Raw genomic sequence first — 13,199 nt, 5'->3', positions numbered from 1 at the left:
TTCTAACGTGGTTTTTGGTCCAGTGATTCTCACCCGTGTTCATTTCAAGGCCCCCAGTTTGATATGCATTAGGCCACAGACCCACCCCACATTTGAACTGATTTTTAAATCTGAGTTAATTCAAGACTGAGAGTGTACAAATGGAACCTTAGCGTTACAGACCCGTAAGGGTCCATTTGGTTTCTGACTGTCAATCATTTAAACCCTCAAGGACACACACCTGGTCCATATCGAGAACCATTGTTCTATAACCTTGTATTGAAATGTATCGTCAGGAATCAGATGAACCCTCTTGAGATTAATCATCTCGTTTTCGAGGGGCTATCAAAAGCTTCTGTCAGGACATGGTGGTATCTGCATATGGTTCAGTTAATATCAGCCAACACTACGACGTTGCGTTCCGATACGTTGCAAACTTGTAGATCGGCTATTTTCAGCGAAGTGATTTAGATGGGGAAAGAATTTGGGGGGGGGGGTCAAGGATAGACCCGTAGGGGACTCTGGTCAGTGAAGTATATAGGGTTTAAGTGGTTATGGAGAGATAAAAGTGGCACGCTGCAGGTACAGTACAGCAGCAGCCCCTGCAGTCTCATCTCTCGCGGGCTTATGTTTTATTTAAAAGCCACAGCTCGTGGCCAAAACACTGTATCGGACCACAAAGGTTTTCATTGTATCGCCTCACACAGCTGTCGGACTTAATTATTCCAGATGGCGACTTTTAAGAGACCCGTAGCGGTATGTGTGTGTAAAGTTTTAACAGCTCAAAGGTAATGAATTAGTGATGTTTTAGAAGGGACAGTAAATAAGGCCTGGGAGAAAGAGTCGTCATGAGGTAATGTGAAATCGAAACACTTTGTTTTTTCACTCCTTTCCCCGCAGCACAGAGCGCCACTTAAAGCCTGAAGCGCAGCAACAGTGTTTAAGTTTCTTTAAATTTATTATTTGCACAAAAAGACAAAATATCAAGTGAAACGAAACCCCTCAAGGGCATAAAAATGGAATCTCACCTGATTCAGTGTTCTATCGACACCAATACAACACAACAGTGGATGATGGGGTTTGTCTGGGGTTTTTTTTTTCTTAGAAAACTCTATAAAACAGAAGGTCCTATGTTCTTCTTTCTCTAGGAAGTGGAAGATCATTATGTTTGCTGTTGTCATTTTGAAACCGTCTATAACAGTGGTTCTCAAAGCGCGTTCCGGGGACCCCCAGGGGTCCTTGGGGGGGTTCCAGGGGGGTCTCCAGCTAAATGATTTATAGCTTGGAACCAAATGGACCCTTACAGGCCTGTAACTCAGTGAGTTTACAAATGGACCCGAGGGTCCATTTGGTTACATTTGCACACTCTCAGAGTTAGATTAACATTGATTTTACAGTGTATATTGGCGTATCCCAGAGATACAATTGCCATCAAATGGGGGTCCATGGCCTAATGCGTGTCAAATTGGGTTCTTTGAAATTAAAATGGTTCGTAATCACTGCTATAGCCTTAAAAAATTGTCTCTTTTGGGGGTCCCTGGCATATCTTTTCAAATGGGGGTCCGTGGGCTGACATGTATCAATGTGGGGGTCCTTGGAACAGATAAGTTTGAGAACCACTGGTTTAGGAAACGCAGTGCCAGTGCGGGCGCTCCTTTCACGCCGTTTTAACAAATCGCAGATTAGGATTCCCCCTGACAAAATGTTCAGTCATGAGATTTTATTTTTCTTTAATCCATCATCCATGCGTTACTAAATGTCTCTCCTCCACCTCCTCTTGCAGCAACAGCAGGAGCTTCTCGCCCTGAAGCACCAGCAGGAGCTGCTGGAGCACCAGAGGAAGATGGAGAACCACCGGCTGGAGCAGGAGATGGAGAAGCAGCAGAGGGAGCAGAAGCTGCTGCTCCTCAAGAACAAGGAGAGGGGGCAGGAGAGTAAGTCCCAGTCAGTCACTGTGAGAGAGACGAGAGAGAGAGAGGACCATTATGTTAAATGTCAACCATTTTGTTCCCTTGACATTTACCAATCCAGACTCAACCCATTCAAACCGGGAACGCATACACACATTTTCAAGATTTTTTTCCCCAAAATAAATCTAAAATGACACAGATGCGTTCCCCGATTTAATGGGTTAAAAGTATGAGATGAGATGTAAAAATGCAGATTTATATTTCGGCACGGCACGCCGGTGTCGTGCACTGAAAATAGCACATCAAAAAGTTTGTAGTTCCATTTTTCTATCAATAAAATTTTATATGAGTGAGTGTAAATTAAGAGCAACTGTACTCTGTGCTAGTCGAAAATGTCCAGTTATTTATATAAGGAGAGCTGGTTAGACCAATATCCATTTCTAACAGAAATCGTACGTTCTTCCCCAGTTGCGTCTCCCAGAGTTCCCAGTACTTTTGGAAGAAGGGTAAAAAATGTTTTTAAAAAAAACCAACGTTGAAAGCACCATTGACTTAGACGTTGGCAGCGTGCACACGCATGCATGTGTGCGTGCGTGTTTTCCATTTCACTTGGAGAGCGTGTGTGTTTACTATGGTAAATACGGGCTGTATTAGCTGGTGGCCTTGGCCAGGGCTAAAGCAGGTTATATTGCTGCTCGCCCTGCTGGATGTCTCTCAACAGGCCATTGAGAGCTGGGGGAGGCCAGTTCACACGCTATATGGAAAGCGGGTACAGATCAAGGCCATGTGTGTGTGTGTGTGTGTGTGTGTAAGAGAGAGATCGAGAGAATGTGAAGTGTGTATCATATCTATGTGTCTCTCTCGCATGGCTGTGTACGTGTGAGAGAGTTAGTGAATGAGTGACTGAATGGTGTGAATGAATGGATCTCAGTCACTGTGTGGGAGAGAGAGAAATCACTGGCCCTCATTTATCAACGCGGTGCAGCCCAAATAATGGGCGTAGGGCGAGATCACCGCACCTTTCGGCATTTATCAATATATCCTGACGTGGGCTTCACCCTACCATACGCTGAGATCTCACGTCTGGTCGAGACCAGTTGTTGACGTTGGCTGCGCCCGTTTATTCCATTCTAGACCTGCGGAGCAGCATTGTCTGACTGTCTGACAGGCATCTGGACACATAATCCACTCCTAAATGTATATCTACACACTAATAATTAATCCCTGTGAAAATATAACATTTTATAAAGTAATTTAAACAAACTGCTTTAACAGTCATTCAGTTGCATTGGCTATTTTAAAATAGCAGATCTGCAAGCTCAAAAACGGGTCGCATCGCGACGCGTTGTGAGCTTGTAGATCTGCTATTTTCAAAATATACGAGCGCTTTTGCGTCGGGACTCGGGAGTCCCGCGGTCGGGACTGCCGACGATCTTTTCATGGACAGTGAGGTGTACAAACTTACAGTAGCTTGTCCTATGTTATGGAGTTATGTCATAGAGAGCTATGTAGGCTACACAACCTGGCTGGGTTAAGGATATAAACCCGACGCTCCAATCTCTTATTAACGGGACGGACCGAAACCACTGCCGTCTCACGGGGAATATCCTACATGACTGCTTGTGCACTGCTCGGTATGGGTTAAATAAATTAATATACAAACGTATTCCATTCATGGCGATGTGATTGGTATCATAATATGTCATTCATGTAGGCTACAAGCCTACGTGACAAAGATTGTACCGCTACGGTGAAAAACACATGGGCGGGCGGGCGTGTGTGTGTGTGTGTGTGTGTGTGTGTGTGTGTGTGAGAGAGAGAGAGAGAGAGAGAGAGAGAGAGAGGGCGTGTGCGTGTGCGTGTGTGGCGACGCAGGCGGGGGAAACTCTTTCTCATTGGCTTTTGATGTCTTTGGTCGTATTCTGGTCCTTCTTCATGTCGTAAAATCGGGGCGTTTTGAGAATATTTAAGGGCGTGTTATTTAAATGACGCTAGGTTCCAGCCGTGACATTTATCAAGCCTGGGACCAAATGTAGGCTCGGATCAGCTGTGTAGGATTCGTTGATAAATGTGACTTCGACGTTGGTGTACGGCCGAATATATGGAAAAATATAAGCCGGTTTATAAGCTGCGTTGATAAATGAGGGCCACTGTGTGTGTGCACGCGTGTGTGTGTGTGTGTGTGTGTGTGTGTGTGTGTGTGTGTGTGTGTGTGTGTGTGTGTGTGTGTGTAGAGGAGGAACGTTGTTTCAGTGCCCCACGTTGATACACTTTCCCCCCTATTCTTGTCTCCAAAACCAGCTTGCCCTTATTGTGTGCTATGTTAACAGCACAATAACAACAATTGGGGGTGGGTGGGTGGGTTTGAGGTGCTAGTGGGTGCTGAGGTGCTATCTGGACATGAGATGAATGTGAGTCATATTGTGGTGTCCATGACTCATGCAGGTGCAGTGGCGAGCACAGAGGTGAAGATGAGACTGCAGGAGTTTGTCCTCAACAAGAAGAAAGCCCTCGCTCAGAGGAGCCTTAACCAAGGAGGCCTCCCCAACGACGCCCCATACTGGTACAGGTACGCAACATGAGAGAGAGAGAGAGAGAGAGATGAGGAAGGGAAGGAAGGAATAGATTGAGTGAATAAGCAAAGCGCGTCAGTACTCATACAACGTTTTTAAAAATATTTTCGCCTACAATATTTAAAATCCATGAGCTTGAGTCACAATGACGCCACTACACTTGTTTGGTCCCCACTTCATTGCTCACGCAAAACAAGCTGTACTGTATGCACACGCCTGAGAGGTGAATAAAGAGCATAGAACACACGCACACGCACACGCACACACACACACACACACACACACACACACACACACACACACACACACACACACACACACACTGTGAGGAAAGGTTATTGGAACCTGATGAGAGGTGCTGGTATACTGAGGCCCTGCCTTGTCTGTTCTTTGCGGAGTCACAGTGTGTGTGTGTGTGTGTGTGTGTGTGTGTGTGTGTGTGTGTGTGTGTGCGCGTGCAGTTGCGCACGCGTGGTTTTATGGTGCGCACAACTCTAGCTTTGTCTGTGGTTTTACCTTTCTCCTTTTCAGTGCTATTCTCTCTCTCCCTCTTTCTCTTTCTCTCTCTCTCTCTCCCTCTCACACTCTCTCCCTCCCTCCATTGACTCTCTGCTCATTAAGAGGTAGTTTCCTCTCCTCTGTGCAGCGGAGGCCAGGAGAGGTGAACATTAGGCACCACAGAGTATATATACATTCACCAGACCAGAACATGGCTTTGGACCAGGGCCAGGTCCAGCTTATAAACTGGCCTACAAACACAGCACAACACCGCTCTGTGGGCAGAAGCACAGATGGCTGATTAGGCCGCATGTCTTCAACATAGCTGACGGATTAGAGTAGCAACGCTCCAATCACTCAAATCTATCAGTCAGGAGTTTTGTTTCAGAGGGATTATTCTGTTGGATTGAATTTTACGGGCAAACTGGACCTAAGTTGGCTCTGTACTTGGGCCGTTTTTTTCCCATCTACACCAAATCTCTATACCAAAAATAGCCGATCTACAAGCTCACAACACGTCGCATTGTGAGCTTGTTAGATCGGCTATTTTTGGCTAATATTCCCCCCCAGAATATGAATGCTGAGGTTCAAGTAGTAGTAGCATGTGGTTCTGTGATCTTCGCTGGACCAGTTACTCTTTGTACGTTGTGTGTGTCTTTTGTCGTATGATTATGCACGCTCATGCTTGTGTGCGTGTTTGTGTGTGTGTGTGTGTTTGTGGGGGGGTTCTTTGTCTAGGAAAACCCAGCACAGCTCGCTGGACCAGAGCTCTCCTCCGCAGACGGGCTTGTCCGCCTATAACCATCCTGTGTTGGGCGTGTACAACCCTCGCGATGACTTCCCCCTGCGCAAGACTGGTACTGTACACACACACACACACACACACACACACACACACACACACACACACACACACACACACACACACACACACACACACACACACACACACACACACACACACACACAAGCACTGTACTGTAATGTGTATCTACACATGCACACAAATGCATGTACGGTTCACACACTTGAAAGTACACATGTGCACTGTACGTATATCTCCTACACATGTCACATACACACATGCTGTATGTATGTACTGTTTACACACCTGCACATACTAGACACACACTCACACAGGCAGGTGCAGTACACACACACACACACACACACACACACACACACACACACACACACACACACACTCCTTGAAATGTACACAGACACAGGTGCACACATGCACTTTCACCATTTTGCTCCACACACATCCACACTGAGCAGCAGCTTTGGCAGTGGCAGAGGGCTGGCGCACATTTTGGCGTCATTTAGCCAGGACTTCATCCGCTGTGGTTCCACACAGTTTGCCGCTGTGCCCGTCCAGTAGCTGCAATGCGAGCTCATGTTTCTCACGCACGCACACACACACACACACACACACACACACACACACACACACACACACACACACACAGTGTAGCACAGTTCACCACTGTGCTGTCCAGCAGCCTCTATGCAGACTCACGTTTGGCGTAATTTAGATAGCATCAGTGCCCCACGCCATTAATCACTCCTAAATTAGCCTGTCAGGGATTTCCCAGCATCCCCCATATGAGAGTGTTGGTGGAGAGACTCTGTACAGTATATGCGTAGGTGGTTCAAGAGTTCAGGCGAGTGCACTACAGCCCAAAAGTACACGGTAAAATCATCAGGGTTAATTTAAAGGGGCATGAAACCCTTGGATGATTTGTGTGGTTTTGTTTTCCAGTTCAGGTTGAAAACACCACATTAACCCAGTAAGACCGGGAACACATCTGTGTCATTTTCGATTTATTTGGCTATTCAAAAATAGCAGATATACAAGCTTATAGGGCTAGAACGAGTGCCGCGCTATGAGCTTGAAGATCTGCTATTTTTTTTAAATCGTAAACATTTATATTATACAAATACATTACATATACATTTGTAACTCAAATCTTTGCTTATGGGGGTCCCTGGAACAAATATTTTGAGATATGTTTTATGTTTTATATTTTATTTTTTAGAATCGGCCTCAGGTCTTAATGGGTTAAAAACATGGCAGGCTAGTAAGCAACGCAGCTGCAGCTAATACAGTTAATAATGGGTGTGTTACATGTACAGTAGGCGTGTCTTCTGTGTCCAGAGCCATGGCTGTTCCAATGTGCAAGCATATACAGTAGTCATGAGTAGTGTCAATGCACTTTGACACACCTAAATCGAACATATCCTTTATCAATTTGATTAGCTGTAGCTGTGTTGCTTTCGTCATGGTGTAGGTCAGTGTTATGCAGCCTGCCATGTTTTTACCCTGCTGTAGCTTTAAACCTGAACTGTAAAGCAAACTACAAAAGCAGCCTAGGGTTTCATGCAGCCTTTACCACAACGAATGTACAAATTTGTACCCTCTTTGTGGTTTGTGGTTACATTGTTTGTGGTTAAATTAACACTAAGGATTTGACTGTGTTGAAGCCCGTCGCTGTGAACAATTGTGTCTTTTCCCAACGATGCACAGTGTGTGTGTGTGTGTGTGTGTGTGTGTGTGTGTGTGTGTGTGTGTGTTTGTATGTGTGTGTGTGTGCAGAGTGCAAAGTGCATGTTTGTGCGCAAGTCTGTATACTCCTTCCCGAACGCACTGTATGTGTGTGCGTGCCCACAGTGTATATGGGTGTGCTTTCTGGTTGTTTTGCCTGTGTGGTGTCTGCTGTGTGTGTGTGTGTGGTGGTGTAGCTGCAAACCAGCGGTCGCCTTACAGTGCAATTATTCACTTAGCGGGGTGGTAGGCCGGCGGGTGCAGGCCGCGCTCCGCTCCTGTTGATTCTGGGCCCGGCAGGCCGCGGGACACTGCAGCACACACACCACAGTTGACTCTGGCCCACACAGCCGCATTCCACCCCCAGGAGAAGGAGAGGAAGATGGAAGGGAGGGAGTGGCGGTGTGGGTGGGTGGGGAGGGGGGGGGCACAGTGAGAGGGAGAAGGAAGGAGAGGCGAAAGAGAAAAGAGGAGAGGAGAGCAACCACTGACTTAGCCACTTACGTACTTTGTCGTGCGACGAATAGCAAAAATAGCCGATCTACAAGCTCACAAAGCCTCAATGAGTTGTGTGAGCTTGTAGATCTGCTATTTCTGCTATTTGGGGATTTTTCTTTGTATCTTTTTTTGACTAATGTCTTTATTTGTATACATACTTTTATCTATTTATTTCCTTCCTGTCTTCTTTACTAGAATAACGCTCGCGGCAGTGGAGGTTTCTTTTTAAAGGAGGGAGCGAGTGCCGGGAGTGCAATGCAACACCGCCACCGGCCAGGATTAGATGTTACGGAGGGCCAGTAGCACGGCCAGGAGAGAAGAACACAGGAGAGGTTCCTTTAGGGAGGATAGGGATTGCTCTTTGCTCGTCTACTGTGGTAGATTCAAAACGGAATAGTTTATTGCCCTATCAAACAAGGTTGCAAGGAAGTTTGCTTCAAATAAACACAGTAGCACAGGACGTCAGTGGGGTAAACATATACAGTAGACCCCTGCCTCCTCGTTCAAAACGCCTATTATTCAATGAAGCCATAAAACAGGCTTTACACAAATCGGCCGAACAAAGAAACCTGTATTTGTGGGGAAACTGGTGTGAGAGAGCGAGACAACTCAAAGTGCGTAGCTTCGAGAAGCCAATTCAGACCGTGAAAAATTTTAAAAATATATATTTTAAAAATAAATTGTATATCGGTTAGAAGGCTGGCGTTGTGTGTTGCTCCACTGAGAGGGGAGGGCCTGTGCCACCCTGATATTTGCCCACACAGCACTGACGTGCTTTGCGGGGTTTACTTATGTTAATGCCAGCTGGGAGGGAGGTTTGAGGCTTCTTTATAACACTGGCTGGCCATAAAGTGGAGGACTGGCACCCAGCGCTGCCCAGCAACGGTCACAGCGACCAACAGCGCTCCTTTGTGTATGGGTTTCTCTCTCCCTCTCTCTCTCTCTCTGTCTCTCCCTGTTTCTCTCTGTCGGTGTCTCTCTATCTCTCTCCTTTGGCCTCGCTCCCTATCCTCATGTAAGTGCTCGTGGGTCATAGCAAGGCCACCCATGCCACCGCAAGGACACGCGTGTGCACGCGAACATGCGTGTTCATGTAGCTCGCGTGTTCATGTTGCCCTGTTGCCTCTCAATACGTTGGGTATACCAGGGGACGGGAGAATGCCACATCGGCTCCCTCGCAGCTTTGTGCACGGTAGCCTAAACGTGCACGTGCGCTTACGTGCACGCGGCGCCGGGCAGACCGGGGCAACGGGAGTGGAGGGTGGGAGAGTTCTGTGACCCCTGACCTTCAAAGTGAGAACAAGCTGTACATCACAAACTTTGCCCCTGCCAAGTGAATTCCTTCCCTGTACACTATGTCTGTGGTCATTAGTGGAGAGGAGAGTGTTTTCCTAGTCTAACTAGGCCATCCCTCAATTCACATGAATACAATAATAATAATAACCCTATTTATAACGCACTTGTGTCAAAAGAAGAGTACAAAGTGCTTTATTTAAAACTGAAGAAGTAAAATAAAATCAGCAACAGAATAATAAACACAAAATGTGATACTGTGTATAAAATGTTGACCATTTAAGCCCTATATACTTTGTTGTACACCGAATAGCTTGTAGATCTGGCTGCGGTCAATTAAGACACCAAGGTTTTGGGCATCAGGCCTGACATTGTTGGATAACTTTCATGGCTGCCAGAACTTGTAACAAGAATGTCTTTTCCAGATTTTCTTTTTTATGAATGACCATTTAGAAATTGGCCTGTAGTTGTCACAAATTGTTGGGTCAAGACCCAACAAAAACACAAGCAATCTTTAACATGACCAGAGACAGGTGCTGAAGATAAAGAGCTATTAAAATGGAAAGCAACTAAAGGGCAACTATATCCACGGAAAGATAAACGACTATGGCAATTAACCTCATCACGACATCATTCCAGTATTTTTTCTCCGTACATTCGTATTTCTAGGTAAGTGCTGTCAATGGCATTGTTCTTTCTTAAGCACGTTTCAGCTCGTGCCAGCTATCCATGTTGGCACAGGGCGCAATTAATTAAATTAATCCGATGATTCATTTAGATGAGCCATGATTCAAATATCTGATTCATGTCCTGTTTACTCCACACGATAGACAGTTTCCTACATGCACAAACAAAACAATTTTATCTGAATATAATAGGCTACTCCTGCATTTATCTTATTGAATATATGGGCAAAGATGAGTCCAGAATGAAAACACATCATCGAAAGTCCGAAGTTGGAGGTTGCCGTTCCAACAAGCTACAGAAATTATAGTCCAACCAACCATGATAATAATAATAATAATAATAATAATACATTACGCTTTTCATAGTACCCAGTTGCTTAACAAAAAAAGAAAAAAGAAAATGATAGATTGAGATAATAGAGAAAATTGTGTTTTAAATAAGACAGAGAATGTGTTTTAAATGTGACAACTTTTCACGGTCTATTGGGCCGCTTTCTGTGAGCGACAAGTGGGTTCTGAAAAAGCTGCTGGTGGGGACAGTTCTGCACACATCTCCGTTCTCACTTTGAAGGTCAGGGGGCATAGAACTCTCCCACCCTCCACTCCCGTTGCCCCGTTCTGCCCGGCGCCACGCGCATGCGCGTAAGCGCACGTGCACGTTTACGCTACTGTGCACAAGCTGCGAGGGAGCCGATGTGGCATGCTCCTGTCCCCAATATAACCCCCGTATTGAGAGGCAGGGCAACAATGCGAGCTACATGAACACGCATGTTCCCGTGCACACGCGTGTCCTTGCGGTGGCATGGGTGGTCTTGCAGTGACCCACGAACGCTTACAGTCATTGGCTATGCCTTCGAACATTTGGAGGCAGTGTTTTCATCCAAAATGCAAGAGCAGGAGGCCTCTGGGCAGCGCAGGGGTAATGTTCCCACCCACCACTGTAGAGACTGGGGCCTGATTCCTTCACGGTGCCTCTCTCATAGCTAAGGTCCATCGAGGATAGAAAAATTGAAAATTCAGACAGAAAGTTCGAGTTTAGTTTACTAGAGTGGTATACGTATAACCACACAGAAGATGAGGGGTGCACACTAACTCTACACACAAGCATCTCAAAACCTGAGGTATCATTCACAGTAATGGGGCAGCATTTAAAATGCTTATTAAAAACAACAGCTACACACCCACCATGAGCAATTAATCGGAGCTGACACAGACAAAAACGATTGATTCTGAAATCTGACCACCACACTCAAGAGTTACAGACACGTAAGGGTCCATTTGGACCCCTAGCGGTACCCAGACCCCCGACGTTGAGAAACGGTACAATAGAACGATGGCTGTAGGCCGTGGTTAATTATAGGAATATGAAAACGTACTGTCGCCAATGTGAGTTAGAGAGTTCTAAAATGACATTCAGTGTCTTTACATTGGAATTCTGGTGGGACAAAAATCACTGTAGGAATAGAATAAATCTGCAGGGAATTGGATAAACAGTCAGTAGTGGGACGCATGGTTAAACAATGGCTAACAATGGTTACAATGTTTGACAATGTTTGCACATTGCATGAATGTCATACATATTTTACATTTGTAGAGTTTATTCCAAACTGTACTTTTGTTAATGTGTATTATCTCAACACTCACCATTATACATTTCTAAAATAACGATGAGGTCTAAAATACAGAGGATTTTCAGAGTTTGAGAGTAGGTATTTGCAAATGGTGGATAGAAAATGTGGAATGCAACTCTTCATTTGCGTACTGCACATACCTCCTTGCTGCATTTCATTCAACAAAGCTTCAACTTCCAATTAAGCTAGTATGTCATACAGGATAAGAATCCAGCAGTGAGACTGTTGTCACTTGTTTTGGTTGCATAGCTGAGGGATTAAAGCCAAAGCCATTTTGATTATGCTTTATCTGCGACAGGGGATGCTAGCATTCCTTTAATATCCACCGCATATTGTTTCTCTGTAGACACCAGCCACTGTAGCTGTCATTTAGTAAATGGGTTATAATCGCCATTCAATTTGTGCATTTGTTTGACCCTTGTTTCATTGGTTATGCAATTTTTTAAAATATATATCAAAGAGTGAGAAAAGAAAAGAGAGAAGTCTTGTTGTTTCAGTCCCCTCCTTTTGTTCTCATGTGAAAGGCTGAAGCATCGCTCCCAATAATCAGTAACAAAGAACACACAAGGGCTTCTAATTGGTTAACGGGAGGGGGTGATGCCCCTGATTGGCCCGGCAAAGTAAACGGAGCATTAGCCTCCATGAGGCGCATTCGGAAGGCACAGGGGGTAAAGTCCCTGCCCACTGGGGAGACAGGAGTTTGATTCCGTCACCGAGCCTCCGGCTTGGCCGCGGCACTCCTGCGAACATAACTGTCCGGGTTCACAGGTAGGACGCAGGCAGGGGGAGGGTGATCTCTGGAGCTGCAATAGCGACTCCTACAGGTTGCTTCTGCAGGGAGCAGAATTGGGAGGGATAGCATGTTCCTCCGCTTGCGTTACACCCTCCTGGTGAAACTCCTCACTGTCAGGTGATAAGAAGCGGCAGGTGACTTCATGTGTATTGAAGAGACGTGTTTGTCTGCACCCTCTCCAAGACCAACAGAAGGAATTCACAGTGACAAGGGTTATACAAACATGGGGGAAATTGGCATAACGACTAAATTGTGGAGAAAATGAAAAAATTACTTTAAAAAAAAGTCAGGCAAAAAGCAAGACGTGCCTCCACCTCTATGGTGGCACTCAAAGACACAGGTAGATGGTTCAAACTAATTTATTGTAGAGAGTGGCTCTCTCTCTTAGGTGTGTTGGGATTTATCATGTGCGCATCGATTAGATCGATGCACAACAGGTGTTCCGGCGTCCTATCCTGTTGTTTCGTTACTAGGTTATAATTGCCGTTGGATTTGTGTGTTTGGTTTGCTTGTTTAGTTGGTTATGCAATATTAAAACAAAACGTTGATATCAAAGAGTGAGAAAACAAAACAGGGGTGTTGTTCTTCTTTCAGTCCCCTCCTTTTGTTCTCCCGTGAAAGGCCGAAACATCACTCCCGATAATTAGTAACAAGTAACACACAAGGGCCTCTAATTGGTTAACGGGAGGGGGGGCCCCGCTGAGGCCCCTGATTGGCCCGGCAGAGTAAACAGAGCATTAGCCTCCATGGCAGGAGCCAACGTGACATGACGTTCCTTCCGTCCTGCCTC

General features: G+C 45.6%; 1 protein-coding gene across 1 annotated transcript in view; it reads left to right on the top strand.

Moving 5' to 3' along the window:
• LOC308080875 (histone deacetylase 4-like) overlaps positions 1-13,199 on the top strand; it is a 93,602-nt gene that overhangs the window by 44,964 nt on the left and 35,439 nt on the right. Inside the window, 3 exon segments of the mRNA XM_080422924.1 lie at positions 1,763-1,913; positions 4,335-4,458; positions 5,699-5,817. Coding sequence (XP_080279050.1) covers positions 1,763-1,913; positions 4,335-4,458; positions 5,699-5,817 — 394 coding nt within the window.

This window comes from Gymnoscopelus braueri (assembly GCF_963280865.1).
Source record: "Gymnoscopelus braueri genome assembly, chromosome: 24".
Taxonomy (NCBI): Eukaryota; Metazoa; Chordata; class Actinopteri; order Myctophiformes; family Myctophidae; genus Gymnoscopelus; species Gymnoscopelus braueri.
The sequence above is the reverse complement of the archived record's forward strand: the minus strand, read 5'-3'. Positions and strand labels throughout refer to the sequence as shown.